Source organism: Sarcophilus harrisii, chromosome 4 (genome assembly GCF_902635505.1).
Source record: "Sarcophilus harrisii chromosome 4, mSarHar1.11, whole genome shotgun sequence".
Lineage (NCBI taxonomy): Eukaryota > Metazoa > Chordata > Mammalia > Dasyuromorphia > Dasyuridae > Sarcophilus > Sarcophilus harrisii.
This window is the reverse complement of record NC_045429.1, coordinates 352982500-353010476: the sequence shown is the minus strand read 5'-3', so window position 1 is coordinate 353010476 and position 27977 is coordinate 352982500. Positions and strand designations below refer to the sequence as shown.

Here is a 27977-nt window from a genome sequence, read left to right as displayed (position 1 = left end):
TCATGGCCCTTATAGCTCCTTTCATGTATAAAGATTATTTCTAAGGCCTGCTTAAGTTCAAGAAAGAGAAGATGAGAGTACTAATTACTTGGCAGTAATAATATTCTTAGCTGGTTCCACTGTTAGCAAATTTAAGCTCTTGTATTCACAATAACTTTTTCTTTAAATGACCTATAACAAATTAAACTTGTATAAGACTGACAGAAAAATCGTTTTTTGGAGAAGGGCTATGTACTTGAAAACTCTATTTAGTCAAGATCCAAATGATATATTTGTTTCTTTTTCTTTTCTTTTTTTTTTTTTTTTTTTTTTTTTGAGACTGACTTTTGCTTTATATATCTAGGCTAACCAAGGCTCTGTTCAAATACATGTGAAGAAGAGAGCAAGGGCTGTTTTTTTGTTTGTTTGTATCCCTAGTGCTTAGCACATTGTAAGTTCTTAAAAAATTAGTTTTTCTTTTTCTATTTTTTTTTTTTTAATGGAGAAGCCTTATGTGTAATAGACTTTACAACAGACATAATGGACTGTTCCCTATTTTCTCTTGAAAAAACCCATATAATTTCCTGTGACACTAGTTGTACCAGGTCAATTCTGGCATGCTTGCTTATAGAACAGATTGTTAGAGCAAATAAATGGCTTGGGTGTGGTTAGTATATGAAGATATATTGGTGTCCATATGCTAACTGAAGAGAGCTGTTGAGCTGGTTTTTGCAGATGCTGTGTTAAGGTGGAGTGGGAAGGGAGGAACCATTTCGTCCTGTGATCTCAATGATTTATGAAATTGCTCTCTTCGCTCGCATTTTGAAGATGAGAAATAAGTCTAGAAAAGCCTATTTCATTGTTAGATATAAAAAAGATTGACTTAATTCTAGATCATTCTATCATATAAAGGATTTGTCTTTTTTGAATAGCTACTCACTAAATCCATAGAATTTTCATGATTGCTTACTAATTCATATTTTTATTTTTATATTTTTCCTCAAATACAGGTAATAACAATTTTTAACAGTTTTTTAAATTTTGAGTTCCAAATTCTTCCTCTTTCCCTCTCTTCTTCCCCCTCTTCAGAAAGCAAGCAATTTGATATAGATTGTACATGTGTGATATGCAAAATTACTACTTTATTTTTGTAGCATGTTTGGGGAATTGGATTGTATTCTACAGAGCAAGGACAATTCAGTATCACATGACAAAGAGAAAGAATGTTTAATTGACTTATATTTTCTACTCTTATTAGAGCATTGTTTGTTCCTACAGTATAAACTCTGGCAGGTCCAGATGGAAAGGAGTTAAACATAGGCCTGATAAAAGGAGTATGATGTATAATACCAGGTTAGTTAAGAATGAGATGTATTTCCAGAAACTTCATGACTTTTAAGTGTTTTTTTCCCTACTCTCCGACAGTTTTGAAGACCAGAGGTAGGCATTGTAATCTGTCAAATTAACATGCATTTATTAAGTCCCGTTTACTATATGTATGATAGATACTGTCCTAAGCACTAGGAATACAAATAGAAGCAAAAAGAAAAACAGTACCTCCTCTTAAAGAATTCTTTTGGAGAAAGATATCATATAAAAAGAAACTTTTAAAAGAAAGGGAGAATACAAGGAGAAGGGATTGCCTAGGGAGCATGATGAAGTCTGTCAGTGTAAGAAGTTCGTCTGATCATGTCTTTCACGTGTTAGATTAGGAATCAAGTTTAATTAAATTTCTTTATTGTAATGGGCTGAGGTTTGAGTTGATGCACTGAGGTCCCAAGTACTTGAGGCTAAATAGTAATTGGGCTATACTCTATTAATATACATGATTGGATAAAGAATGGTCCCTGCCCACTCTCCATGCAAGTCCTGATGTGTTGTATAGGAAATGACGATTTTGGTGGGTGGAGGCAGAGAGAGACAGGAAGAGAAGCTGGGAGAGATTGGGCCTGAGTTCGATACTCCTAGCTGCTGGTCGAGTGGCTGCTGGTTTAGCTAACTTCTTGACTCAGCTGCACGCATTGCTATCGCCGATTCTCTTCCACCTCCGGTCTTTCTTCACTGAGAATAAAGACTGACGATTTTCCCCTAACCTGAATTCCTGACTCCTGCTGATTTAAAAATACGCAATCTTCACACTTTATTTTCTTTTTTTTTTTTTTTATTTTTATTTAATAGCCTTTTATTTACAGGATTTATACATGGGTAACTTTACAGCATTAACAATTGCCAAACCTCTTGTTCCAATTTTTCACCTCTTACCCCCCCACCCCCTCCCCTAGATGGCAGGATGACCAGTAGATGTTAAATATATTAAAATATAACTTAGATACACAATAAGTATACATGACCAAAACATTATTTTGCTGTACAAAAAGAATCAGACTCTGAATTATAGTACAATTAGCTTGTGAAGGAAATCAAAAATGCATGCACACTTTATTTTCTTAGTCATTGTTGTATTCTCATTATTTTATTTGAAACTTCTAGTGTTTGATTTACACTTAAGACTATTAAGTCATACTTGAAAGTCATTAGATCTGGTTTAGTCAAACCTCTTGTCCTTTAGAATCTGCTTCTGCTTGAATATCTTTTGGGGATAGTGACTAGACCACTTCATAAGCCATTTTCTAATAAATGCATTACTGGAGATTTCTGTAAAGAGTTCTTCTCCTTATTGCATATAAACCTGGTGAAAGGAGTATGATTTGAGCTTTCCTATATTCCCTATATATACTTCCCTAATTTCCTGATACTTTGGTCTTCTGTCCTTTGTAGTAGCTTGGAACCAGTCTAATCCTTTCTAATCCTTAAAAGCTGTAAAGCTTTTAAATATTTTAAGTTAATGTACAATGTTTTCCCTCCTCTTCAGGTTATACATGTCCAGTTCCTTCATCATTTTCTTGAGATAATTTGAAGTCTCTTTAGCATTTCTTGTCTTCTTCTGAATATACTCAAGTCTTTTAGCATCCTTCTTAAAAGTATGGTTTCCAGAATGACGTTTAACATCGCTAATGTATTTTAACCAATATAATGATGTCTAAAGTGTCTGTTTCCAGTAATACAGCCTAACATTGTGTTAGAGTTTTTTAGGAGTTGAATCATACTTATGTTAATTTTGGAATTCCTTGTACTACCAAAACCTTTTCACATGAAATGCTGTAAAAAACTAGTCTTTTCTAGCTTATTCTTTTTTGGGGGGAAAGGAAAGAGAGGAGAGGAGGTACACTTACAATTCAGGACTTCATTATCTGACATAAAGATGAAATTCTTCTATAATAGCTCAAATTCATGTTGTGCTTTAGAGTTGTGACAGTTCTTTTTACATCCTTTTATTTCATTTCATTATCACAACCATTTTGTGAGCTATATCTTAACAAGTATTTTTATCCTACTTTACAGATGGGGGGAATTGAGTGGGGCAGAGGTAAAAATACTTTACCAGTAGTCTGTGACAAACCGAGATTTGGAGTTGGATTTTCTGACTTTGAGCCCAGAGCTGTTATACTGCAATATATGTTATACATTGATGCCATCTACTTGGACTGTTTTACTACCATCCAAATAAATAGATGGCTATTTTGTTTCTTAATTTTTTAAAATAGTCTTTTATTTTTCTAAATACATGCACAGATAGTTGTTCACCATTCACCTTTGCAAAACCTTGTGGTCCAATTTTGTAGGAATAGATCATTAATGATTTTGAATCATAACATTATAGCAGAGCTGCCCTCTTGTGGTTTCTGAATGGAAGTTCAATTAAATTTTCAGTATTACAACTTTAGAACATAAGGGTCAAAGATTTAGAGCTGGAAAAAATCTATCATTAGATGGAAAGAGTTCATCTAATGCAACCTCTTCATTTTGTTTTGTTTTTGAAATTTCATCTGAGATACATGACTTTATTATGAATTTTAATAAGCTGATTTTACATGAAATAACACATCTTTTACATTACTTGTCTTTTTTTTATAATTTCTTTTTTTTTTTTAGTTTTCTGTCGGCATGTCATTTTATAAATCATTTTTGTCTGTGATTCTTTCTGGCTATTCTTTTTTTGCTTTCTGTGTTTTTAAAAATTGTTTCAGTGGTTCTCCCTTTTTTGTGTGGTTGGGGGAGAAGAATCTATTCTATCCCTAGCCTTTCTTTTTCCACCTAACATTCCCCCACTTTGAAAACAGAAAGAAAGAAAAACAAAATACTTTAGCAACTATGTATAGTTAAGCAAAACAAATTCACACATTACATCTATTAAAATATATATTTAATATATTTATCACCTAGAATCTTACTCAACTACTTCCTTGTTTTACAGGTAATGAAACTAAATTTCAGAATGGTTGATTTTCCCAAGAACACCCCAATAAATTAAGGATTGAGGCTTGATGTGAATATAGGTCCTGACCCCAAGGCCAGTGATTTTTCCACTTGACCAACATTGCTCCCTTGATGGAGTAAAATCTAAGAATTATATAATCTTAGAAATGAAAGAGAAGTAAGAAGATTCGTTTAATTTAAATCCCTTATTTTACAGATGAGATCATTGAAGCTAGATGTGCTATTTGATTTGGTCAAGGTCACATATTGAATATAGTGAGCACAATTGATTTATTGGGGACCAATTATGTCTGGAAAAAGGAAATTATTCAGAATATGATAGAGATGTGATTTGAGAGCCTTTAGGTAAGTGTTAGACATTTTAAATGACTCCTATACCTCATCTGGTATGCTTATGTCCCATCTGTCCATGTCTCCCCCACTTCTTCCTGTTCCTTTCCCTGCCAGTATTGGTTAGCTCCTTAGGCCATAGACTTAACTCCTCCTTTGATGGGGTTACTGGACTGGTTGATGTTGAAACTGCTTTAGGCTTAGACTCAGACTTGTATTTCAATAAGGTATTTCTCGTGATATCTTTGTGGATTAGACAGAAAGCTATATAGGCTACATTTTATATGTTGAACTCTAAACTAGTAAAACTACTGTATCCAAAGAGCAATGTGTGACTTAGGTTAATATGAAAGTAGCTGCATAGTGGAGTACAGCAAAGCTCTGTTTTTAGCCCCGTTCTGTTTATAACATAATCACGTGGGGTGGCGCAGTGGATAGAGCACCAGCCCTGAATTCAGGAGGACCTGAGTTTAAATCTGGCCTCAGACACTTAACACTTCCTGGCTGTGTGATCCTGGGCAGGTCACTTAAACCCAATTACCTCGGCTCTCCCTCCCCCCAAAATAATAATAACATTATTATCAGTAACTTGGATCAAGGCTGTTAGGATGTCTTTCCTGAGGTTTTTTCATCTAATAGTATTTTATTTTTTTCCACTTACATGTGAAGATAGTTTTCAGCATTTACTTTTTTTATTTAATAGCCTTTTATTTACAGGATATATACATGGGTAACTTTACAGCATTAACAATTGCCAAACCTCTTGTTCCAATTTTTCACCTCTTCCCCCCCCCCCCTCCCCTAGATGGCAGGATGACCAGTAGATGTTAAATATATTAAAATATAAATTAGATACACAATAAGTATACATGACCAAAACGTTATTTTGCTGTACAAAAAGAATCAGACTCTGAAATATTGTACAATTAGCTTGTGAAGGAAATCAAAAATGCAGGTGTGCATAAATATAGGGATTGGGAATTCAATGTAATGGTTTTTAGTCATCTCCCAGAGTTCTTTCTCTGGGCGTAGCTGGTTCAGTTCATTACTGCTCCATTAGAAATGATTTGGTTGATCTCAGTTGCTGAGAAGGGCCTGATCCATCAGAACTGGTCATCATATAGTATTGTTGTTGAAGTATATAATGATCTCCTGGTCCTGCTCATTTCACTCACCATCAGTTCATGTAAGTCTCTCCAGGCCTTTCTGAAATTATCCTGTTGGTCATTTCTTTTTTTTTTTTTTTTTTTTATTTAATAGCCTTTAATTTACAGGATATATACATGGGTAACTTTACAGCATTAACAATTGCCAAACCTCTTGTTCCAATTTTTCACCTCTTACCCCCCACCTCCCTAAATGGCAGGATGACCAGTAGATGTTAAATATATTAAATATAACTTAGATACACAATAAGTATACATGACCAAAACATTATTTTGCTGTACAAAAGAATCAGACTCTGAATTATTGTACAATTAGCTTGTGAAGGAAATCAAAAGATGCAGGTGTGCATAAATATAGGACTGAATTCAATGTAATGGTTTTAGTCATCTCCCAGAGTTCTTTTCTGGGTATAGTTAGTTCAGTTCATTACTGCTCCATTAGAAATGATTTGGTTGATCTTGTTGCTGAGGATGGCCTGATCCATCAGGACTAGTCATCATCTAGTATTGTTGTTGAAGTATATAATGATCTCCTGGTCCTGCTCATTTCACTTAGCATCAGTTCTGTAAAGTCTCTCAGGCCTTTCTGAAATCATCCTGTTGGTCATTTCTTACAGAACAGTAATATTCCATAATTTTCATATACCACAATTTATTCAACCATTCTCCAACTGATGGACATCCATTCAGTTTCCAGTTTTTAGCCACTACAAAAAGGGCCAGCATTTACTTTTGTAAGATTTTGAGTTCCACATTTTTTTTCTCTTTCCCTTTCTTTCCTCCCTCCTCCCAGGACTGTAAGCAGTTTGATATGGATTGTACATATACAATCATTTAAATCAAGTAAAAATTTATATTTATATTATATTAATAGTCCTTGATGTTCTTTGCATCAAATCATCAGATTGTTGTTGTAATTTTTTTCCTTTTTTTTTTTTTTTTTTAAATTTAATAGCCTTTTATTTACAAGATATATGCATGGGTAACTTTACAGCATTAACAACTGCCAAACCTCTTGTTCCAATTTTTCACCTCTTACCCCCCCACCCCCCCAGATGGCAGGATGACCAGTAGATGTTAAGTACATTAAAATATAAATTAGATACATAATAAGTATACATGACCAAAACGTTATTTTGCTGTACAAAAAGAATCAGACTCTGAAATATTGTACAATTAGCTTGTGAAGGAAATCAAAAATGCAGGTGGGCATAAATATAGGGATTGGGAATTCAATGCAATGGTTTTTAGTCATCTCCCAGAGTTCTTTCTCTGGGCTTAGCTGGTTCAGTTCATTACTGCTCCATTGGAAATGATTTGGTTGATCTCGTTGCTGAGGATGGCCAGGTCCATCAGAACTGGTCATCATATAGTATTGTTGTTGAAGTATATAATGATCTATTGAGTTGTAATTTAATTAAAATGCGGAACTTTTTTTTGTCAGACATTGATCTGCATTAGTTGGTGGGGAAAATTGGCTTTAAAGTTTCTTAACTTCTTTCTTGTAAGGTGATTTTGATTTTTCCACGAATTTTTGGAAGGCTAGTATATGTCTTTCTAACTATCCTAAAATAAACTAAAACTTGATTATTCATTGACATTGTTCTCTTAATGGTAAAAATTAGAAGATAGAAAAAAAAGTGCTAACTTTTAGGGAAGTTAAACCTATTCAGTATTTTAAGTCACTTTAGCATTTTATCATTTGTTTATAAAAAGCTAAATCATTTGGGTTTTTTTATATGAATGTGTGTGGATTATGTTTGACTGACAGATCTATTTGGAGAATTTCCATCTGAATTTCTGTACTAATATTAGAGGCATCTTTTGTATGTTTTATTATGGTGATTAATTATTTGAATTTTACTATTTAATACTTTAGCTGTTCTTAATCTCACAAAGGAGTTTTGATTAAGAGTTCAGTGGGCAGCATTATGTTTTGATTTACTATAATAAAAACAATCTTAATTTTGTTACAATGATTGTAGTCATTATTTGAGGCCAATCACATACATAAAGGGTGAACTAAAACTTGGTGCAGGTTTTCATTTTAATAATTTCAGAAATATAAATAATACAAACTTACAAAGAACATAATTTGTAAGTTTATTGAAATTATTTTTATACTTGGTTTTATGAATGTTAGTAAAATTTTAGTTTAACAAGATGGGAGGGGGACCTCCCATTATTCATTGTATGGGTCAATTTCTTGATGACACTTTTTCTCAGTAGAGATGCTTGCTTGGCTACTTTTTTTTTTTTTTTTTTTTACTTGATCTAATTCCGGCAGATCTTTTCTTCTGGGATCATATTCCCTTTGCAATCATATCTTCAGTTGTTTCTTCCCCCTCACTCCTCCCACCCCAAAAAAACAAACAAACCCCAAGCAGAACCTAGAATGTTTAAAACATACAGGTGCTTAGTCAGTATTTGAACTGAGAAGCAGTTCATATGGAATATTCTTAATTCTTTTATTAAAGGATGGATAATGTACCTGGACTTTAATATGACTTAACAGTTCTTATTTCCTCACATTTTGAGTTTGGATTTATGGGTCATAATTCTGCCATAAATTACATTCTTACAGGGCATGGCAATGTTGAATCCAATTAATAATCAAACTGTGTGTGTGTGTTTTTTTTTTTTTTTTTTTTCTTAAAGCTTTTAGCATCAGTTATATGCACTCAAATTGCTGTCTTAAAATTTATCTTAACTACCTTCCATGCTCATTTGATCTTGACATCAGTCAGTAATCTTTGTTGTACTGGTATAAAGGGGAGAAATGCAATTATGTAAGCAAGCTTGGGTTATAATTAGCTTTTAGCAGCGGCTTTTGTTCTTTTCTGCCGGGAAGGTGAATTGACTCTCTAGCTAATGAGGCTAGTTCAGTAGTGAGTTTTACTTTAGTGCAGGAAAGTAATTTATTTGACATATTCTTTGGGTTCTAAGAATATTTTTATTGGCTAATATCACTTATGGGAATTAATGGAGAAAAGTAGTTCAAACTCAGGAAGGGGGAGAGAAAGAAGTTTTTATTATTAAGCAAAGGGTCTGGACTATTGAAAGAAAAAGAATTATTTATACTTGAAATCTCATGGCTAGAAACCACTTATTTTAAAATTCATTTAGGTCTTTGGATTCTCAATTTCAGAAAAAAAAAAGTAGAAACTAATATCTTAATTTTGTTTTTCTTTTTTTTTGGACATAAAAGACTATTTGTATCTCGGTCTTATTTCAGAGAATAGCATAATAATGATTCTTGATTTCCTCGTCACTATAATTTTCAAACTTAAAACATGTCAGCTGTTATCATAATTAAGGTTTTATGAAGTTATCTCTATAAAATAGGATTTCTTAAATATCACTTTGTGGCACTGAGGTTCATAGAAATTATGATGGTTATATAGCTAGAAGATGGGGAGATTTGATTCTTCATCATTCTAAGATTCTAAACTTGATGTTTCCCAATTGAGATAGAACTGAAATTAAAACTGATCTAGAATTTAAAAATTTCTTCCAATACAAGTAAAATAGCTTTTTTTTTTTTTTAAAGATTTGACCAACAGAAAGAAGCTTATCTAGGAACATCTAGATACTTTTGCCTCACTTAAAGAGTAAAATTATTCATGCTTACCAAACAAAGCTTGGGTTTCTGAAAATAATTCTTTCTGTGCTCCATAGTCCAATGTTTAGTAACATAGTATGGAATTTTAAGTTGATGTCAAGGATACCTGTCTAGTTTTCACAAATTACTCCATCCTTCCTATTTTGAAAATCGGGGTATTTGGAGTATATTTTTTTTATTTTCTGCTTGATTTCTCAGGTATCTTGATTATTTATTCTTTACTTCTTTTGACACCTAGTTTTAGTGATTTGGTGGCCTTGGGTTCCTGAAAGTTGTATTAAAAAGACTGTTCACAAGTTCTTAGTCAGATTGTATGTTATCTTTTATTTGAAATTCAGGTACTGGGTTAATTGCTTTGTGCTAAATTTTAAGAGTGTGGCAACCTAGGAAGTCATTTTATTCAGAATTAGGTTGATGACAAAATCATGGATTCTTAAAATACTTAGGATTTCAGAAGTGTTAGTGTAAAATTTTTAAAAATTAAAGCAGCACTAAGACTTCTGGGACACTTTGTATAGCAGTATTATCAAAGAAATAGTCTGAAAAAAAATTTTTGTGGGACTTGAAACAAACTCATAAGTGGCTAGGTGCATTCCTCACTTGTTTTGGATACTGATTCTTATAGTAGATTTGGTCTGCTCCTTTGTACTTTTGATATTATTTCTCTATCGAGGAGAATAAAGATGTTTTGTTTTCTTTTTCTTGTTTTCTTTTTTTGAGATTGTTAACAGTACTTAATTTTTTTGGGGGGGGGGGTTATCATCTTTCTCCTTCCCCCTTTTTTCTTTTTTCTTTGTGTTTTTTTTTTGGGGGGGGGTTTCCAACTCTTGGCTTTGGTATTTTTCATAAGTTTCAGCTTACTTTTAAGTTTAGGCTTAAAGAATCATGTTTTCCTGGTTTTATGTTCCTTTCTTTTTGTTGTATGGTTCTTTGGAAGTCTGATTTTAACATCATTCTTAGTTTTGTCATACTGATTTCCCCTTCTAAAATGGGATTATTTGTATATTGTATATACATAGAAAGATATAGCCATGTAGGCACAATAGGAGGGTTGGGGGGGGGGGGGGCTCTCTTGCTCCTAGAGGTATATTTATCTTTTCAAGTCTTTGGAATACAAAATTATTTCCTCTGAACTTTTTGAAATTTACTTTGCTACCACATCCAGCATTCCCTTTTTTTGCTAGCTCTTTGCTTTTTGAGCCTGATGGACATACACAGATAATTACAAATCCCGTCTCCCTCCCTATTTCTATGCTAATTTGTGATCTGTATCCAGTGTTTTCCTATTATTATATATTGCTCTTCCACATTCATCAATTTTTTTTTTTCACTAAAATGTTCTGTACTTAGATTTGCAGATTTTTGTTGTGACAAATACAGAACCACTTCCTTCTCCATTTGTCCTGGGTTTCTTATGAATGAGATCCCCCTGTAACAGTATTTTAGTAATTAGGATTATTCCCATCAATTCTCGCTGATAGCAACAAAATCATATTTTTATCTTGTATTGAAATTTTAAAGGTAACTTTGCTTAATTCTTTGTGCCATGATATATCTTGAAATATAAGATTTTGTTCTTCATGTACTTGATTGCAATTGAGAATTATTAATTGCAATAGCATCAAACCAGAAGTTATTAGTGAAAATAATTAACTTCTGTAACAATACTTATTGCTTTCCTCCCAACCAGGTGACTTGTGGAGTTATGATTTTTACACTGGAGAGTTTGTGGTTTCCCCAGAACCAGATACAAGTGTACATACTCTTGATCCCCGGAAACACAAGTATATAATCTTGGGCAGTGATGGACTGTGGAACATGATCCCTCCTCAGGATGCCATCGCGATGTGCCAGGACCAGGAGGAGAAAAAATACTTAATGGTGAGGAGAGAGACCTTATAATTTAATGTTGCTGTCCTCATTTTGGTCTTTAGTACTTTTGTTAGAGATCTTAAATAGAAATTTAGATTGTACAGTAACATTCTTTATAAAGAAGTTCCACATTTATTAAGACCATATAACATCCATTGATAAAACCCATTTTATAAAAACCAGAAGCCACTATAATCTTTCACGAACTCACCCCTCTCTCAGACTTCCCTTTTTCTTTTCCCCCATGTTTGTAAGATCCTGTCTCCCCCCTCATCCTACATGTGCCTTCAATTGCCAAATCTTGGCGCACACCTCCTTTCATTTTAAAAAATCTTCAAAATGTCTCTTGTCCAGTCCCTTTTCTTTATTCATTCGGCTTCTGCCTTAGTTCAGAGACTTAGCACTTCTTTCCTAGATTTTTTTCTTACTAATTAATTTCCCTGTCTCAAGTCTCTCCCCTTTCCATTTCCAGTTCATTCTCCAAATAGCTACTGAAGTGACTTTCCTTAAATACAGATCTAACCATGTCATTTCTGTATTCAAATCAACTCCAGTGGTTCCTGATTACCTTTAGGAAAACACAAAAACTAATTTTTAAAGTCATTCTCAACCTGGCAGCAACTTACTTTTCCAACTGCTTTTAGGCATTATATAGTCCTTTATTAGCACTTAATAAATGCTTTTTCCCTGTCTCCTTTCTTCTGCTCACACTTCATGATTCAGCAAAAGTAGCTTTCTCTATGCTCTTTACACACATCTTCCCTTTTATGTTTGTATTGCTTATTGCCCCTTGTCTGGAATGTTCTCCCTCTCACTCTCTGGCTCATGGAGTCCTTCCGATGAAATAAGCACTGCCTTCTGTATGAACTTTTTTTTATCCTCATAAAGGTGCTAGTGCTCTCTTAACAGCCTACAGTATGTTTCCCCTATTAAGTTCTGTGTAAGTTCTTTGAGAGCAAGGATTGTTTTATTCATTGTATTTTTATCCTCCTTGACTGGCATAGTACCTAGCACTTAGTAGATGCTTAATAATGCTTATTGGTTGGTTTCTAAGGGTGAATCAGTGAGATATAATTTTGGATTTTGGAGATTTTGGAGAATAGCTAGTATTACAGATTGGCTGGAACATTAAGTCAAAAGGGAAAGAGTAATAAGATTTGAAGGATATATTAGGGCCAGAAGTTGGAGGACCTTAATTTCTATTCTGTAGAATTTGCATATATTTCCCCAATACATTGAAGGCTGTTGAGCCTGGGAATAATAAAAATATGCCTCAGAAATTATGTGAAGGACAAACTGAAGTTGGGGAAGGAATAGAAGTAAGGAGACTGGAAGGGGGTGATTGTAGTAGGTAGGCTAAGGGTGAAGTTGGTTGCCATTTCAGTGGAGGGGATACATGGGAGAGAATGGCATTAGAACTGACTTTGATATGTAGGGTGAAAGTCATACCCCCTCCCCCATGCACATACCCCTTGTATTTTAACAGCCATGAGAGTCATTTGGTTAAAAACCAAAGTCCCAGAGCTCTTAGGGAGTGAACATTGTGTGTGTGGTTTTTCTAAAGAAGAACTTATTAGTTTTTTGACTCAGTGGATTTTTAGTAAAAAGTCTCTTTTAAAAAAATTTTTGCCAAATCATTTAATCTTTTCTTAATTCTTTAATTTTTAAAGGGAGGGGGTGGTTAATAATACTTTAACTGTCCCACTTCTTATAAAACTCAAATGAGGTAGCTTATATAAAGTGCTTTGCAAACTTTTAAGTTCCATTTATCTGTTTTAGTGTATTTTCTTTATGGTATTCTGTCATTTTAATTAAAACAGCAGTTAATTGAAATTCTTATAGTAAAATAGATTTGGGAGAGCATAATTATAAAAGAATGTTATATAAAAGTTTCATACCTGGGAGCAACTATGTCAAGCCATCCATCACAGGGGTTATTAAGGTTTTGCTATTTTATTACGTAAATAGCACACAAGAGTTAGCAAGGAAAGAGGTCTTTGATAGTTAATTAGAGGAGAGACAAGTTCCCCCAGGAGAACTCAATTTATCAAGAGGAAGAAGCCATTAAAGTGAAGCCAAGAAGTAGAAGTATGCCATTGACTAGCAGACTAAATCCATAGAGAAATTGAGCAGAATAATCCCAAAATAAGGTTAGCAGGAAAAAGGGATTACACATTGATTGAGGGGGTAAACCTAAAAGAGATTTAGTATAACAAGGAGAAAAGATGTCATGAGGTAGGAGTCCATGGCAGTAATGTAATATGAAATAGGAAGTTTTGCCTTCAAGCTACTTGTGGTAGCTTTATTTGGTCTGAATCTGAGGAACTTCGAATAAATTGAGGAAGCCAAAGTAACTAGATGAAAGTGAAAAAGTATTGGGCCAAGTCTTTGAATTTAGACAAATATTTTCATGGAAGTAATACTATAATCATCATTTCAGCATAATGTATACCCACTATAATAATGGAACATTAAATGCTTTTTTCATAGAGTAATTTGAGAAAAAGAAAGGCATCTCACTTTTCTATGTTTCTCTAAAAGGATTTATTACCAAGGATATTGAGAATGGGGTTTTAAGAGGATAGCAATATATAGACTGAAACTTGGATTATAGAGAATCCATCTAATTGTCTTTTGTTAACTGGAATCTTCTTGTGAACTAAAGTTTTTGACAAAAGTGAATGATAAGAAATAGATGACATGTTCTTCAGACTTACTTCTGAGACAACCTAGACTAGTTAGTAGAGGCTGTCAACAGCTTTTTACAGAGATCTTTTTTTCTTAGTCTCTTTAAAATGAAAAAGAGGATTGTGCTTTTTTTAAAAAGCCATTAAAAAGGTCTGTTCCATGTTCTAAGAAGGGAATATAATTCTTACTATTTGGCATGGCAAATTAGGTTTTGATTAAACTTAGAATAAGTCTTTATGTGTTGTATGTCCACATCATGGTATGTTGTTCTTCCTTAGAAGAATAATTATATAAGCTATATTATGTCTGATTTTTATGATCTAGAAAATAAGAATAAGCACACTTGGAGTGCAAAAGCAGTATTTTATTCCATATCCCTGTTTTAGACCCTCCCTTGATTCCCCATTGACTACCCAGAGTTTATAGACCGTCCAGAGTGCCTAGTCTTGCCCGCCCCCTCCAGTCTCCAACCTCTTCCTCCTCCTCTACCCCCCATTCTCTACCCCTAATTACATCATTACATCTTCTTTCCCCCCCCCATGAGTATAAATCCTTTATTACATCTCTTCCTCTTGGGAATAAGAACCTCTGATTATATTTTACCTCCATTATTTATTTTTATTTCCTCGTTCTACATTAACCTCCATTTCTTAAACTCCAATTTTATTTTTCTGATTTAAATTTCATAACAATGAAAACTAAACTCTCATATGTTTCTCACACAAGGGATGGATTTGTGGTGAGCAGTATATAAAGTTCATATTTATTTTCTTCTAATTTGACTTTGCAGTATATGTTCTAATCACAATGAGAAAATTTTGGGTAATTAAGGTTAATAGAGTTACAGCAGGAAGCTTAAAATCTTAAGAGTTAGAAAATTCTGAATTTTAGTCTCAATCTGTAATTAGTAATTCAATTTTAACTTTTTTAATGAAGAAAAAAATAAACATTATTTAACTATTGAGAGATAATTGAGGTAAAAAAATTAATGTTATAATTTTATATCATTATAAATGTATTTTAAACCAGTCACCGAACTCCTGGGCTGAAAAATGTCTTCCATGAAGAAAGCTATTTTGTCAGTTGTGGACACAACATCTTTCAATTCCCAGAGGAAGCATTAGTGAATGTACTATTAAGAAAATATTTTGAATCACTTCCATGGAGCTTTTATGTTTGAATCTAATGAAATGTCCTTGTTTAATAGCTTTCCAGCCACTTTGGAAATTCATTGTATTATAAAAACCTCTCTAAAAATAGATCTTCATCATTTGAAGTGATATTTCCTCATGTACATGTTTATACTACAATATCTAATTCTCCAAACCTACCATTTTTAGAATGTGCTTTTCTTAACTGGTAATTTGACTCCCTAATTAAAAGGGTAGAGATAAAATTTCTTGCTACCCAAATAGATAAAAATAGATTAAAAATATAGATTAAAAATAACCACATTGTAACTTCGTTTTCTTTTTTTTTAAAAAAAGAGGAAACAAAACAGATTTTTAAACAAATTTTGGTGTAACATGGGTAATTTTTATTTTTGGCATGATGAACATAAACTAAATTCTAAACAGGTAAAATAATGACTAAGTCCAAACTTTTTTAAAGAATAAGTTTAGGTGAAGATTTATTACAAAGCAGATAATTTTTAAAAAATAATTATCTACTAAGGCCTCATTTCTCATACATAGAGGAAACTAAGTCAAGTTTATAAAAAAGAGCCATGCCTCAATTGATAAATGATCAAAATATCAAAAGACCTGTGCCCAGAAGCTATAAATTCATGTATATGCTTTGACCTAACAAAACTACTACTGGGCATAAATACCAAAAGAGATTTAATAAAAAAAAAAAAAAAAAAAGGAAAAATGACCTATATGTATGAAAAATATTCATAGCAACATTCTTCTCAGAGCAAAAAATTGGAAATTGAGGGGATACCTATCAGTTGGGGAATGGCTCAATAAACTGGCAAGTTTTTCTGATGGAATATTATTGTTCTATGGGAAATGATAAGCAAGGATGCTGCTGTCAGTTTAAAAAAAAAAAAAACAAATCTGGAAAGTCTCCCCTGAACTCAAAGTGAAATGTACTGTATGTATATAAAGCAATAGTGTTGTTCTGGGATGACCAGCTGTAAATGACTGCAGTTCTCAGTAGTATAGTTTTGTGTACTACAGTACCACAGTAGTACACGACTACTCCGAAGGACTTATGATGAAAAACCCAGAGAAGGAATTGTGTTTGGATACAGATTGAAACATTCTCTCTTACTCTATTTATTTTTCTTAATTTTTCTTGAGGGTTTTTATTTTCATTAAGATGAGAGAACTGTTTTCTTTTACAATTTGACTTTTATGGAAGTGTTTTGCATAATTTCACATGTGGTTTCTTAACTGTGAGTGGGGATAAAGCAGAGAACCAAGAACTCAAAAATTTTAGAAACAAATGGCAAAGGTTTTTTTGGTTTGAATGTAACGGGGAAAAAGTGTTAAATAAATTTAAAGAATGATTATCTGCTTTAGCAAAGGATTTCCTACAAGATTATTTGAATATTTGCATATTTCTACTGTTCATTTACAGTCTAATTGTTGTTGTTTTGGTTTTTTTAAATAGTTTTTATTTTTTTCAAAAATGTGTATATTGAATTTTATAATATTTATCTTGTCATTATTTTTTGAAACTGTTTTGTTGTAATTTACAAAGTATAAACTTTCTTGTTAGGACTCAATTTTTTATGCTAAATTCTTCTCAAGAAAATCTTAGGAGCCGCTAGATGGTATGGCGGAGCCCTGGCCCTGGAGTGAGAAGAACTTAAATTCAAATGTGGCTTCAGACACTTAGTAGCTGTGTGACCCTGGGCAAGTCACTTAACCCTGATTGCTCCTCTCCCCTGTCACCTCCCCCCCAAAAAGCAAAAATCTTGACTTTTAACATTGATTTTTCTCTCTTTGTCTCTGTCTCCCTCCCTCCTCGCTTCTTTTCCCCTGCCTCTCCTTCCTTTCCTCTGTCTGTCTGTCTGTCTGTCTGTCACTGTCTCTATCTCTTTACCCATCTCTCTCCAGGGAGAACATGGACAATCTTGTGCCAAAATGCTTGTTAATAGAGCACTAGGTCGCTGGCGACAACGCATGCTCCGTGCAGATAACACTAGTGCCATAGTCATCTGCATCTCACCTGGAGTGGACAATCAAGGCAACTTCACACGTGAAGATGAGCTTTATCTAAATCTGGCAGACAGTCCCTCATACAATAGTCAGGAAACTTATACAATGTCTCCTTCTACCTGTTCCACACCACCAGTGAAGGTAACATTTTGCTATTTCTTTATTGTTAGTAATTCAACATTAGGTTTAGGTTTAAGTTCCAGGTTTTATAGAATTTTTGTCACTTGGTATTTTTAGGTAGTTTTAGGAAATTAAAAGATTTTGGCGAAAATTTTGATGGTTTGAAGAAACAGCATGGCATAGTGGCTAGTGAGGTAGTCTTGAATCTAGAAAGATCCAGATTTAAATTATATTGAAACATTGACTCTGATCCAGAGCAAGTCACTTAATCTCTCAGTGCTTAAGGTCAGAGGTGTCAAACAAGAGACCGCCTCTGCTGATCTAAATTAAAATGTAACTGGGAAATACCTAGCAAAATAAATAAAAATACTGTACAACCTAGATAATGTTAATCTGTGGTTTTCTAAGTAAATATGTGGCTCATTTGACAGCATATATAACATTCTTTACCCATTGTACCCAAATAGTCTGCTTAGTATAGGGAAGAGTCTTTCATTATCTCTTTTCTGGAACAGAAATCGGTCATTGAAGCATGTGGGACTTTCTATGAAACTCTGTTTTAGCCCAAATAATTTATAAAGTATTCAGTTCATACTCAAATTATGTAATAATTCTGTTGATAGGATATTCTTAACAAAATTTTTTTTGAAGTTTAAAAATGTGCAGTTTAAGCACTTTATGTCTTATGTGTTATATGAATCTAGAAAAAGGGGGTGTAATTCAAATAACATAATATGGGGTGGATCTAAAAGAGCAGTTGACTGTGCTAACAGTTGCAATGTATTCCCACAGAACGCCAATAAAAAGAAAAGGAAAAGGAAAAATGCAAAGAGGAAGTGGGGGAAGAGAAGCCTTCGAACCCGTAGTATCAGAATAATAGTCTGTGAATTTAAAAAGAAATGGCACAACAGAAATTATAATAAATTGTGTTAACTCTGAACTTGTCCCATTGTCTGTCTCTTTTGTAAAAGGATTCCATCAGTTTTTAATATATACTCATTTAGTACCGTTCCTTTTGAGGCTTATTATCCCGTGCAGTTCATCATGGGTAGCCACAAATAATGTGTCTAGCTGTTATGTAGAATTTTATTTGGTTATTTATTTGTAGCAGATGCCATTCTCACTATTACCATAAAGTCTTTTTCCCCCTCAACAAACAGTTTCTCTGCTAAATACTGTAAAAATTGTACATATTTTTACCTTAGCTATCCCAGGTAGAATTTACGTTTACAGGGTAAAGATGAATTTAAGACTACTGGATTCAATATAAAGAAAAAGAACAAACTCCATATATAGCTCCTGTAAGGAAAAAAACAGCTCTTCATTGGTCTGACATACTTATCTAAAAACATAGCTACCCCTTGAGGTGTGAGAAGTATCATAATCATCTGCTCATTATCACAAGCAAATTAAGGATATTATATTTTTGAAGTAAAGCATACAGTCATAAAATAAATGAACCCGTGACCCAGAGAGGAAAATTATGTGTTAAAGCTGTATATTCTGGATAGAACACCAAGACTAGGACAATGTACTTTTGTGGCTCAGTTCCTTTACTCGAGTACATAGGATCCTGAGCCAATGACTTTGATGTCTATGAATGTGAAACTGGATTTATTTTAGAAACTTTGATGTCTATGAATGTGAAACTGGATTTATTTTAGAAACTAAAAATTTTCTAACTTTTTCACTCTAGCCTCAAAAAAGGTAAGCTTCTTAAATGTAAGTTTTAGAGATAAAAGTATAGGCTTTTAGATATAGCACTATCAGAATCTGGTACCTAACTATGTATTGTATGCAATTTTGTATCAGGAATGAATATTTATTTGTGACTGGAGTCGGCAGCATCTCAAGTAAAGATCATTTTCCTCTAAAATCATGTATTTCCAGTGAATTTCTTGTTTATGTTGTTAATGAGGACAAAAGATATGATCAAATTTTTTCCTGCCTGCAATTTAGAATAACTGATATCTTTGTAAGTAATAACTAACATAGAAGAGGGAGTAAATTAGTCTATTTGCTGATTATAAAGCTCTGTAGAATATCTTAACTTTGACTTGAGTAATAGGTGAGCCTTTGTTAGAATTTAAAACAAGGCTATGGCTTTATAGTACTGCTATCAAACTAAAATAAAAACAGGTCTCTGTGGGCCACATATTTCACTTGGAGACCAAAAATATTCATCTTTATGGCAGTGTATTTTTATTTATTTTGTTAAAATGTTTTCTAATTTTATTTTAATCTTGTCCAGGCCTCACGGGTTTTTTTTAGGCTCCTTGCCTTTGACACCTCTGTCCTTGGGAAAGTTGCCAAATGAGACTTAACTTAAAATAATGTCATATATTTGTTTATATTGAAGTTTTTGTATGTGTACATTTATTTAGAAGAGATTTTTAGATAGTTTTGTTATTCATTGTTTTGACAGGATTATTCATTGCTTTTTCATATCTTTGGAAGTTAGGAAGGTTGTGCTTGGTTGGTCTAAGTTGGAGTGGAGATGGGGAAGGCCCAGTGAAGAGTTTAGGTTATATTTCTAAATTAGGCCCTCTTGGTCCACTACTGTAGAGTTTTACCACAAAGGTCTTTCAGATCAAACATGATCTTGGGTAGCACTGTCTCTTAAAGCTACCCTATAATTTCAGTGGTATTCAGCTTGCTTTTTTTTGATTTCTCATAACACATTAGGTTAATGTTTTCCTTCCCATAAAGTTTTTAGAAATTTATAATTTGTTGAGTTCATCAAGTTTTCTAATATGTTCCCAGAGTATCACTTTCAGATACCCCATCATTTTTATGTATACTTTATATAATTTATAGGATAAAAAGTAGGTAGTGGGACTTAGTGAACTTCAGTTGCTTAAGGTTCATTAAATATTTATGAGTCAAAAATCAAAAATCCCCCAAAGTCATTTAACCATATTTTTTCCTCAAAAAATGTCTTGCTATAGATGATCTTTTAAGTTCTCTTTCAATTCTAAAAGTTTTAAAAATTGCTAGCCTCCGTGAACTCTGTAATCTTCTATGGTAACAGAATTTGATACCTTTAATATTGGAAGACAGATCTGTTTTGATTATTATTCAGTTGTTGACTAGCTCCCTTAAGATTTTTTATGATTTTTGGTTTTTTGAGATGACTTTAAAAAATGGGTTTTTGATGTTTTTCTTTCTTAATGTCTATCTTAATTATCCCAAATATCCCTTCCCTTCTCCTTCCCTAAGAGCCACTCCATATGACATGGTATTTTTTAGAGAGGGACAGCTGATTGATACTTCCATCTCCCATGAAGATGGGTTAGATTGTGAGTGCTTTTTCATATTTCTGAGTGTCCTGATTGTTCTTTATAATTTTGTTATATTTACTTTTGATTTTTCAATTTTCTTGCTATCACAAACAGTGCTACTATAAATATGGTGATATTTTTCTTATCAGTGGTTTCTTTGGGGTATAAGCCCACTAATGGGGTCTCTAATTCAAAGGGTATGAACATTTTAGTCACTTTATTTACATAATTTCAAATTATTTTCAAATGTGTTATATCGTTTCCTTTCATAACATAACCAAAAATATGTGTATATCCTTCCATAACTCTTGAAGAGTTTAAAATTAGAATTGATTCACTGTAGAAGCTTATCAGTCTCTTGTTTCTAGCATGAATGAGTAAAAAGTTAAAGGGATTTAGTCCTCTTTATTTTCTTTATTTACAGAAACAGTGACTAAGATTGAGGCCAACAGAAGTTTGCTTCCATATAGGATTTCTATTTCTTTTATTTGTAGGCTTGTTTTTTAACTTAGTCTTTCTGTAATTTACTATAGCATAACACAAAATAGCTATGACCATCTGACATGCTAGAAAGATTGTTAATTATGTTCTCCTTTCTATGAAACATTATTAGACTGTCTCCATCAGTGAAATGGCTCACTGTAAACACTCCCTGACTTGGAAGACAACTATCCTACAATAAGACTGTCTTAAACTTGTCTGAAGAAATGTATACATTCAAGATCTCCAAAGAGAGTCTAGGAGGACTTAATCACCAGCCATAGCATCTGTTTGACAAGTTAAACTTGGTTTGTTGTAAAAAGAGTTTGAAAGTTTTATATGTCTTATTTTCTTTATTGTAGTAGCTACAGGATTCTACTGCCACAAACCAGGAATTCATTAAACTACACCATAAGTAATTTCTGACATGGTTCTTCTTCTTTTTCAGTTTTTAGAAGAGGATTCATGGCCACGACTGAGCTCTAAGGACCATATCCCTGCTCTAGTTCGAAGTAATACCTTCTCAGAAAAATATTTAGAGTTATCAACTGAGAGAGCTCGGGGTAGTGGCCAGTCTGTAGCAATATCTTCAAAGGACTCGGAGGCATTAGAGGAAAACTACTCTAAAGGTCTAACTTGGAGGCTACATGACTCTTTGAATAATAGCAACGGCCTGACAGTTGGCCTTTCCTCTTCTAATTCAGCAAACCCCAATGCGGACCAAAAAAACTTAAAAAAATCAACTCCAGGCCAAATAAAAGCTCAAGAAGTTGAGAGAACCCCTCCAGCTAACTTTAAAAGGACACTGGAAGAATCCAACTCTGGACCGGCTATGAAAAAACCGAGACGAAGTGGCCTAAGTAGGAACAGTAGTAGTTCTTCATCAGAGGGTCTTTCCTCAACCCCTCAACGTAAAAACTCAGTGAAGCTTGCCATGCGCCGCAGTCTTAGGGGCCAGAAGAAACTTGGAAATCCTTTGTTACAACAGCACCGGAAAACTGTTTGTGTTTGTTGAAGATGCCACCCATTTTAAATCGGAGATTTTTTTTTTTTTTTTTACATTGGTACAGAAGACAAACATTTAAAAAAGAAATTAGAGAGAGACTTTTGTTTCTTGGTATTCAAACAGCTTTATATCTCAGCCTTGTACTCGCTTGTATTATAATTGTGAATTTTGTAGATGTTAGGGTATAAGTTGCTGTAAAATGTGTGTAAATTTGTATCCTTCATACAAACTTAGTCCTTAAATAAAGTAATTGTGACAACAGGGCTAAATGTCTCTAAAAAATGAAAATAAAAAATAGATTTTAGAAATCTGTTTAATCTTTTTAAAAAGCTTATTAATGAACTAAATTTGTATAAATTACTTGTGATGAGAGTTTCATGATTTTTTAACTAAATTATTCAGCGACTGGAAAAGTGATGTATTTTCATAGCGACTCAAGTTCCACTCAAACAATATCTCTTAGAGAATTCCTCTTTAAAATTTATTTTTTGATTTTTAGATTTCATAAGTGAAAATTAAAATTTAGTGGAAGCAAGCAGTTGAGCCATGCAATAGCTTGATGTTAGGTTGTTTATCCTAATTAAAATACTATGCAGGATCTCTTATTGTTGAATTTTTTTTGACACACGAGTCATCAAATCATCAAGAAGTGGGGAGGCGGGTAGACAGGGTTGAAATTAACTTCTCCAATATCCAAATTTTCAGATTATCAGGTCTAAAGTAGCTAATTCTTTTTTTTTAATTATACCTTAAAAAAAGGCATTTTAAGTCTTTTTCCAAACAACTTTTGCTGCTGCTAAATTTAAACATACTTTTTGGCTATGTGGACACTGTTCATCTAATAAACCAGTGTACTGTTCTTGGTGTTATTTTATTTTTAACAAGAATATATTATTTTGTATATTTAATTATACTTTGGGACACTATTTCAAAATGCACATCTTTATCTTCCAAAATATTAATATATATAATCAGAATTTTTAATATTCCTTAATTCTAAAATTAAGATATATGTGTATATGTGTGTGTGTGACTTTGGTTAATTCTTCAATTGTGCTTCATTAATTTATTTCTGAAGTAGCGTTTGTCACTTAGGAACTATCTTCCATTTGTAGAATGGTATATGTAGAATGGCATATGTAGAACATATTTTCATTGAAAGGTAAAAAAATAAGGATTTATCATCTCTATATAGGAAATAGATTTTGATACATTTCTAACTTTTGAGTCATTTTAGTTGCGTCCTATACTTGGTGATGTCATTTGAGGTTTGGTTAGAGATACTGAAGTCTTTTGCCATTTCCTTCTTCAGCTCCTTTTTAGAGATAAGGAAAATGAGGCAAACAAGGTTGAGTGACTTGCATGGGGCTTTGTAGCTAGGAAGAGTTGGAAGCTTGATTTGAACTCAGGAAAGGCTTTCCAAGACTAAATGCCCAGCACTCTATCCACTGCTACCCTTGGCTGCCCCTTTTGATACAGTAGATCTTTTAATACCTTTCAAATATGTTTTAAGTAGGATCATAATTATTTTTAGGCTTACAGAACTGGAAGAGAGGGATCTAGAAGTTGAGTCTGACTTTCTCATTTTTAGGAAAAAAGAAATAAATAGGCTTTGAGAGGTGGGAGTATTTTTTAATACAGAATTTTTAAATAGTGTTTAGCTATTATCTCTTGATTTAAAAGGTACCTGGATACAGTTTCATTTAATTTGAACCAGAGCCATCTTATTTTTGGAGCTTCTTTTTTAGTCAAAGAACAATAAAGTGCTAAAATTAGATCTTAGCTATGTGTTACCATGGCTACAGTCACACCCAGCCTCTTAAGGGAGGATTTATGCAATAGCAGCCAATTCTTTCTCTGAAAGAGGCAATTAGTATATCTGGCAAAATATAGAATGTAGTGTTTATATGTTATCACTATATTAGAATATTATGATAACGAGTTAAAGTATTAGCATGTATGATTTTTATCATTTTAGGAAGATTCAAAGATCCTTTATAAAATTAAGCTTGAACTGTGCTTTAGTCCTGATATCTACTATTTAAAATAATATCTAAAATAGAACTTTTTTTTTTAGAGGCAGCAAAACTTCAGCCCATAAGCATTAACTTATTTATTCAACAATCTTAACTTAGTCCTAATTTTTTGGAAGAGGAGAGAGAGAGAGCAAGAGAGCATATAAATATTTGGCACCAGTTTCAGGGCAACTATGTGGCACAATGCATAAAATTTGAGGTCTGGTGTCAGGAAGACATCTCCAGAAACAGTTTACTATCTTAAGTCCAAATTATTTCTAGCTTGGAGAGAACTGGCCAAAGTAGCCTCAAGATGATTTTTGGTAACATTTATGGTAATTTTGGGTAAGGAAAAGATACCTTAAAATGTGGCCTACTTTAACATTCCTGAATTAAACAATCATTCCTCTTGGATCACTCTCCACACTAGAGTTAAATGTAGAGGCAACTCCTCTCCTCCATTTTTTTGCATGAGGACTACCCTTCTATAAGTTAAAGACCAAATTGCTTCTGGGTGGAGATCAAGATGATATAAGCTGAGTTGTGTTTGGTTAAAAGATTTGGTTGGTATCTTAATCCAGTTCCCTAAAAATCATTTCCACCAAGACTTAACACTGGTACCTTGGGGTTTTTTCCAAAGACTTTTAAAAGAAAATGGTAATATTAATAAGTTTTACTAAAAGGTTTTGGATATGCTTTCACACAGACACAAGTATGATAACATATCAAGTTTGTCTAAAATCTAGTTATTTGGCAAAGCTAAAGTTGAGTCAAACTAATTTTAACAGTTACTAAAAACATAATTTTTTTAATTCAAAAAAACTTTGTCCCTTTTGAGGTCTATAGAGTGTAGGTAGATGGTATTATCCCCAGTTTACATATGAAGCTTTGATAGATGGTCTTTTCTGATGGCCTAGTATCAGAAAAGCTAAAATTTGAATCCAAGTCTTCTCAATACTAGTGCTAGTTATATGAAACCCTATGAGTCCAGATTTTTCTTTTCAGAAAATATTACTACCACTAAGCCAATCAACATTTATTATGCACCCACCTATTCAAGTGTGTCAAGGCACTGCTAAGCAATGGATTAAGTCATGCTTCATTTTTACTTTATTTGGAGTTGTTAAATTAGTTAGAAGGGCTAACTGGAAAATGGATCAATGTATGTATGTTTTAGGAACACAGCTGTTTGTAGCTAGAATTTTGAAAATAATACTTATGAATAATCCTAGTGGAAAGGTAACTTAGAAAATGAAACTCAAAGGGGGAGGTTCTTTTTTTTCCCCCTTGGGATTTTAAAGTATCATACATAATTACTGAACAATTGTTAACTAAAATAAAATTTAAATATTTTAGGCATTGTGCTGGTTATAAATATAAAGATGAATGAACAGTTCTTACCAGGGAGTTTACATTCTATTGGAATGTACTTTCTGATGAATGTGAATGGTTCCAGATTTAGTTCTAGAATACAAATTAGATTTCTTAGCTTTTTTTTTTTTTGTCATGAATCCCTTTAGACAATTAGAAAACATTTTTAAATGCATAAAATACACAGAATTGATTACAAAGAAAACAGTTGTACTGAAATAACACTAAAAAGTTCAAGGATGAAAGACAACTCCTCTGGAACATTTCCTCTTCTTAAAATAAACAGTCCAAACTAAATCATTTCCCCCAGGTCCTACTTCCTAACTCCTGTATTCACGACTGAAGGCACTGCAATCCTCCTTGGCTTTTCTATTTTGCTAACATCTCTGAAATAGACATGCTCTCTTTTGACCCTACCCCACCACACCAGTGTAGACCTTTTTCAGCTCAGGCCTATCAGCAGTATGACTGCTAGTTGGTTTTTCTGTCATACTAATCCACTGCTTCCTCCAAAGAATTCAAAGGTAAGTATCCCTAACTGGGCAATGAAAAGACAAATGGTGTCAAATGAAAAAGGTATGAAATTGAACCAAACATAAATAGAGCAGGTTGCAACATTTGCCTCTCAGCTTCTCTGGGTTCCTTCTGTTGTGCCACAGTTCCCTTCTAATTGTCCTGCCTCAGTTTCCCTTAATTGTTCTGCTTCAATCTTCCTACTTGCAACACCACCCTTCCCTCCTAATCATTAGAATTGACATCATTTAGGACAGGCTATGCTAAAATTATAAATTGTAAATGTTTGATCCAGATAAGAAGAAAGAAAGTCTATCTTGGACATCATGACCCCAAACCTTCCCTACTTAACAGAATGTCTGATGTCTCTCCCCACCCTGTCAGAAACGGATTGATAGTCCCTTCTCACTCTCAGTGTTTTGACTCCACCCTTGCCTCAGTGGCTTGGAGCACACTTCATGGGAAACACACATTAGCTGCTGGATTCTTGGAGATGATAGTCTCATTCAGCTCTGGGACCAAAATATGGATCCATTTGGTGCCAACACAATCTCTCCCTCTCAAAATATTAAAAACTCTAATCTCTATCTTGCCTTAGTTTCTCTGCATTACACTTCAGGTATCAGTTTAAGTTCTGCCATCTGCAAGAAGCCTTTTCTCATCATCCTTTTGGATACCTCCAATTTATCCTGGATACAGCTTGTTTGTACATAGTTGCATATTATCTCCTCTAATCTGTGAGTTACTAACAAACGGGCTGGCTGTCTTTTGCCTTTTATGTGCCCAGTGCTTATGATAGTTTCTGGCATACAATAAATAGGTGCTTGATATGTGCTAGTTGGAGGTAGCTTCACATATTATAAGTAGTGCTTTTAAGTCCTGGGATAACTATTTACATTAAGACTAATCACCATCTCTTTAGTTAACATTTATCTCAGACTTTCCAAATTCTCAGTAATCCTAATCAGAATAGGACTTTTCTACTCTGTTCTCCTGCCATGAGCTATTCAAGTAATAATCAAATTTGAAATCAGCACTGGACATTTAGATTCTGGGAACTTATATAACCTCTTTAAGACTCAATTTTCTCTTTTGTAAAAGGCTAAGAGTTGCCTTATTTACCCAACTTCACTTCCCACTGTTGTTGAGAAAGGCATTTGGTAAACAAAAGTGATATTTAACTATGTCTTATTCTATGTTGATAGAAGGAGTTCTTATATTTATCAAATTGCATGTAATCCATTTCAGTGACTTGAATTCAAATTAGGTTTTTAAAGCCCATTTGGAAATTTTTTTTCTTTTATCCTCAGATTTTATTACCAACCAAAATAATTTAGTTTCAGCAATTACTTCTTATGTGAAAGATCCTTTAAAAAGCCAAAAAAGGTACCAAACTTTGTTTAAAAAGAGAAAAACAAAAATCCTCTTAATTTGGCGGATTGGATGAGGTTTAGATTTGGGGAACCAAAATGAAATTAGAGTTTCTGGTGATCAGGCAGTTTAAACAAGATCTAGTGGCAGGTTCAGGGTTCAGGGAACCAAATGGAGGGGTTTGTCTCCCCTGCAACTCCTTAGGATTTGGTGCAAGGGTAGAGAGTTTTGGGGACTCCCTTCTGGCAGCGCAGAGGCTTCCTGTAAAGGAATTTATAGACTCAAACCTAGATTGATAAGAGGTTTATTATAGGGATTGGAAGTAAGGTTAAAGTCTGGTTAGGGAAATAGATAAGGGTAAAGAGAGGAAAGCACTGGAAAGAGTATTCCAGTGGACAGAGGCTCCTTGGGATGCCAAGCATTGTATAGTTGGCATGTTTGGAAACTCTGCAAAGGGGATTTTAGTTTGGCTCTTTTTATAATGAGAGTTTTAGCTAAAGGGGGCCCGTGGGTGTAGTCCCAAGTTGGCTCCTCCCTGGATTTCAGCTAGGGCTAGAATTTGAATTGAATTAAATGAGTTTCAGGACTGAGCCAATCCCACCCAGATAACAAAGATGAAACTGTTTGTCCTTTGGGCGGGGGTCCCTCACTGAGG

At 33.6% G+C, this 27977-nt stretch overlaps 1 protein-coding gene across 2 annotated transcripts in view; it reads left to right on the top strand.

Annotated features, from left to right (window-relative positions):
* PPM1D (protein phosphatase, Mg2+/Mn2+ dependent 1D) overlaps positions 1 to 22911 on the top strand; it is a 42197-nt gene extending 19286 nt beyond the window's left edge. For both annotated transcript variants that reach the window (XM_023502112.2, XM_023502111.2), the window contains exons 4-6: positions 11126 to 11316; positions 17064 to 17306; positions 21495 to 22911. In XM_023502112.2, coding sequence (XP_023357880.1) covers positions 11126 to 11316; positions 17064 to 17306; positions 21495 to 22061 — 1001 coding nt within the window. In that variant the 3' untranslated portion in view covers positions 22062 to 22911. The remainder of the gene's footprint in view (positions 1 to 11125; positions 11317 to 17063; positions 17307 to 21494) is intronic.
* Positions 22912 to 27977: the final 5066 nt, after the last annotated feature.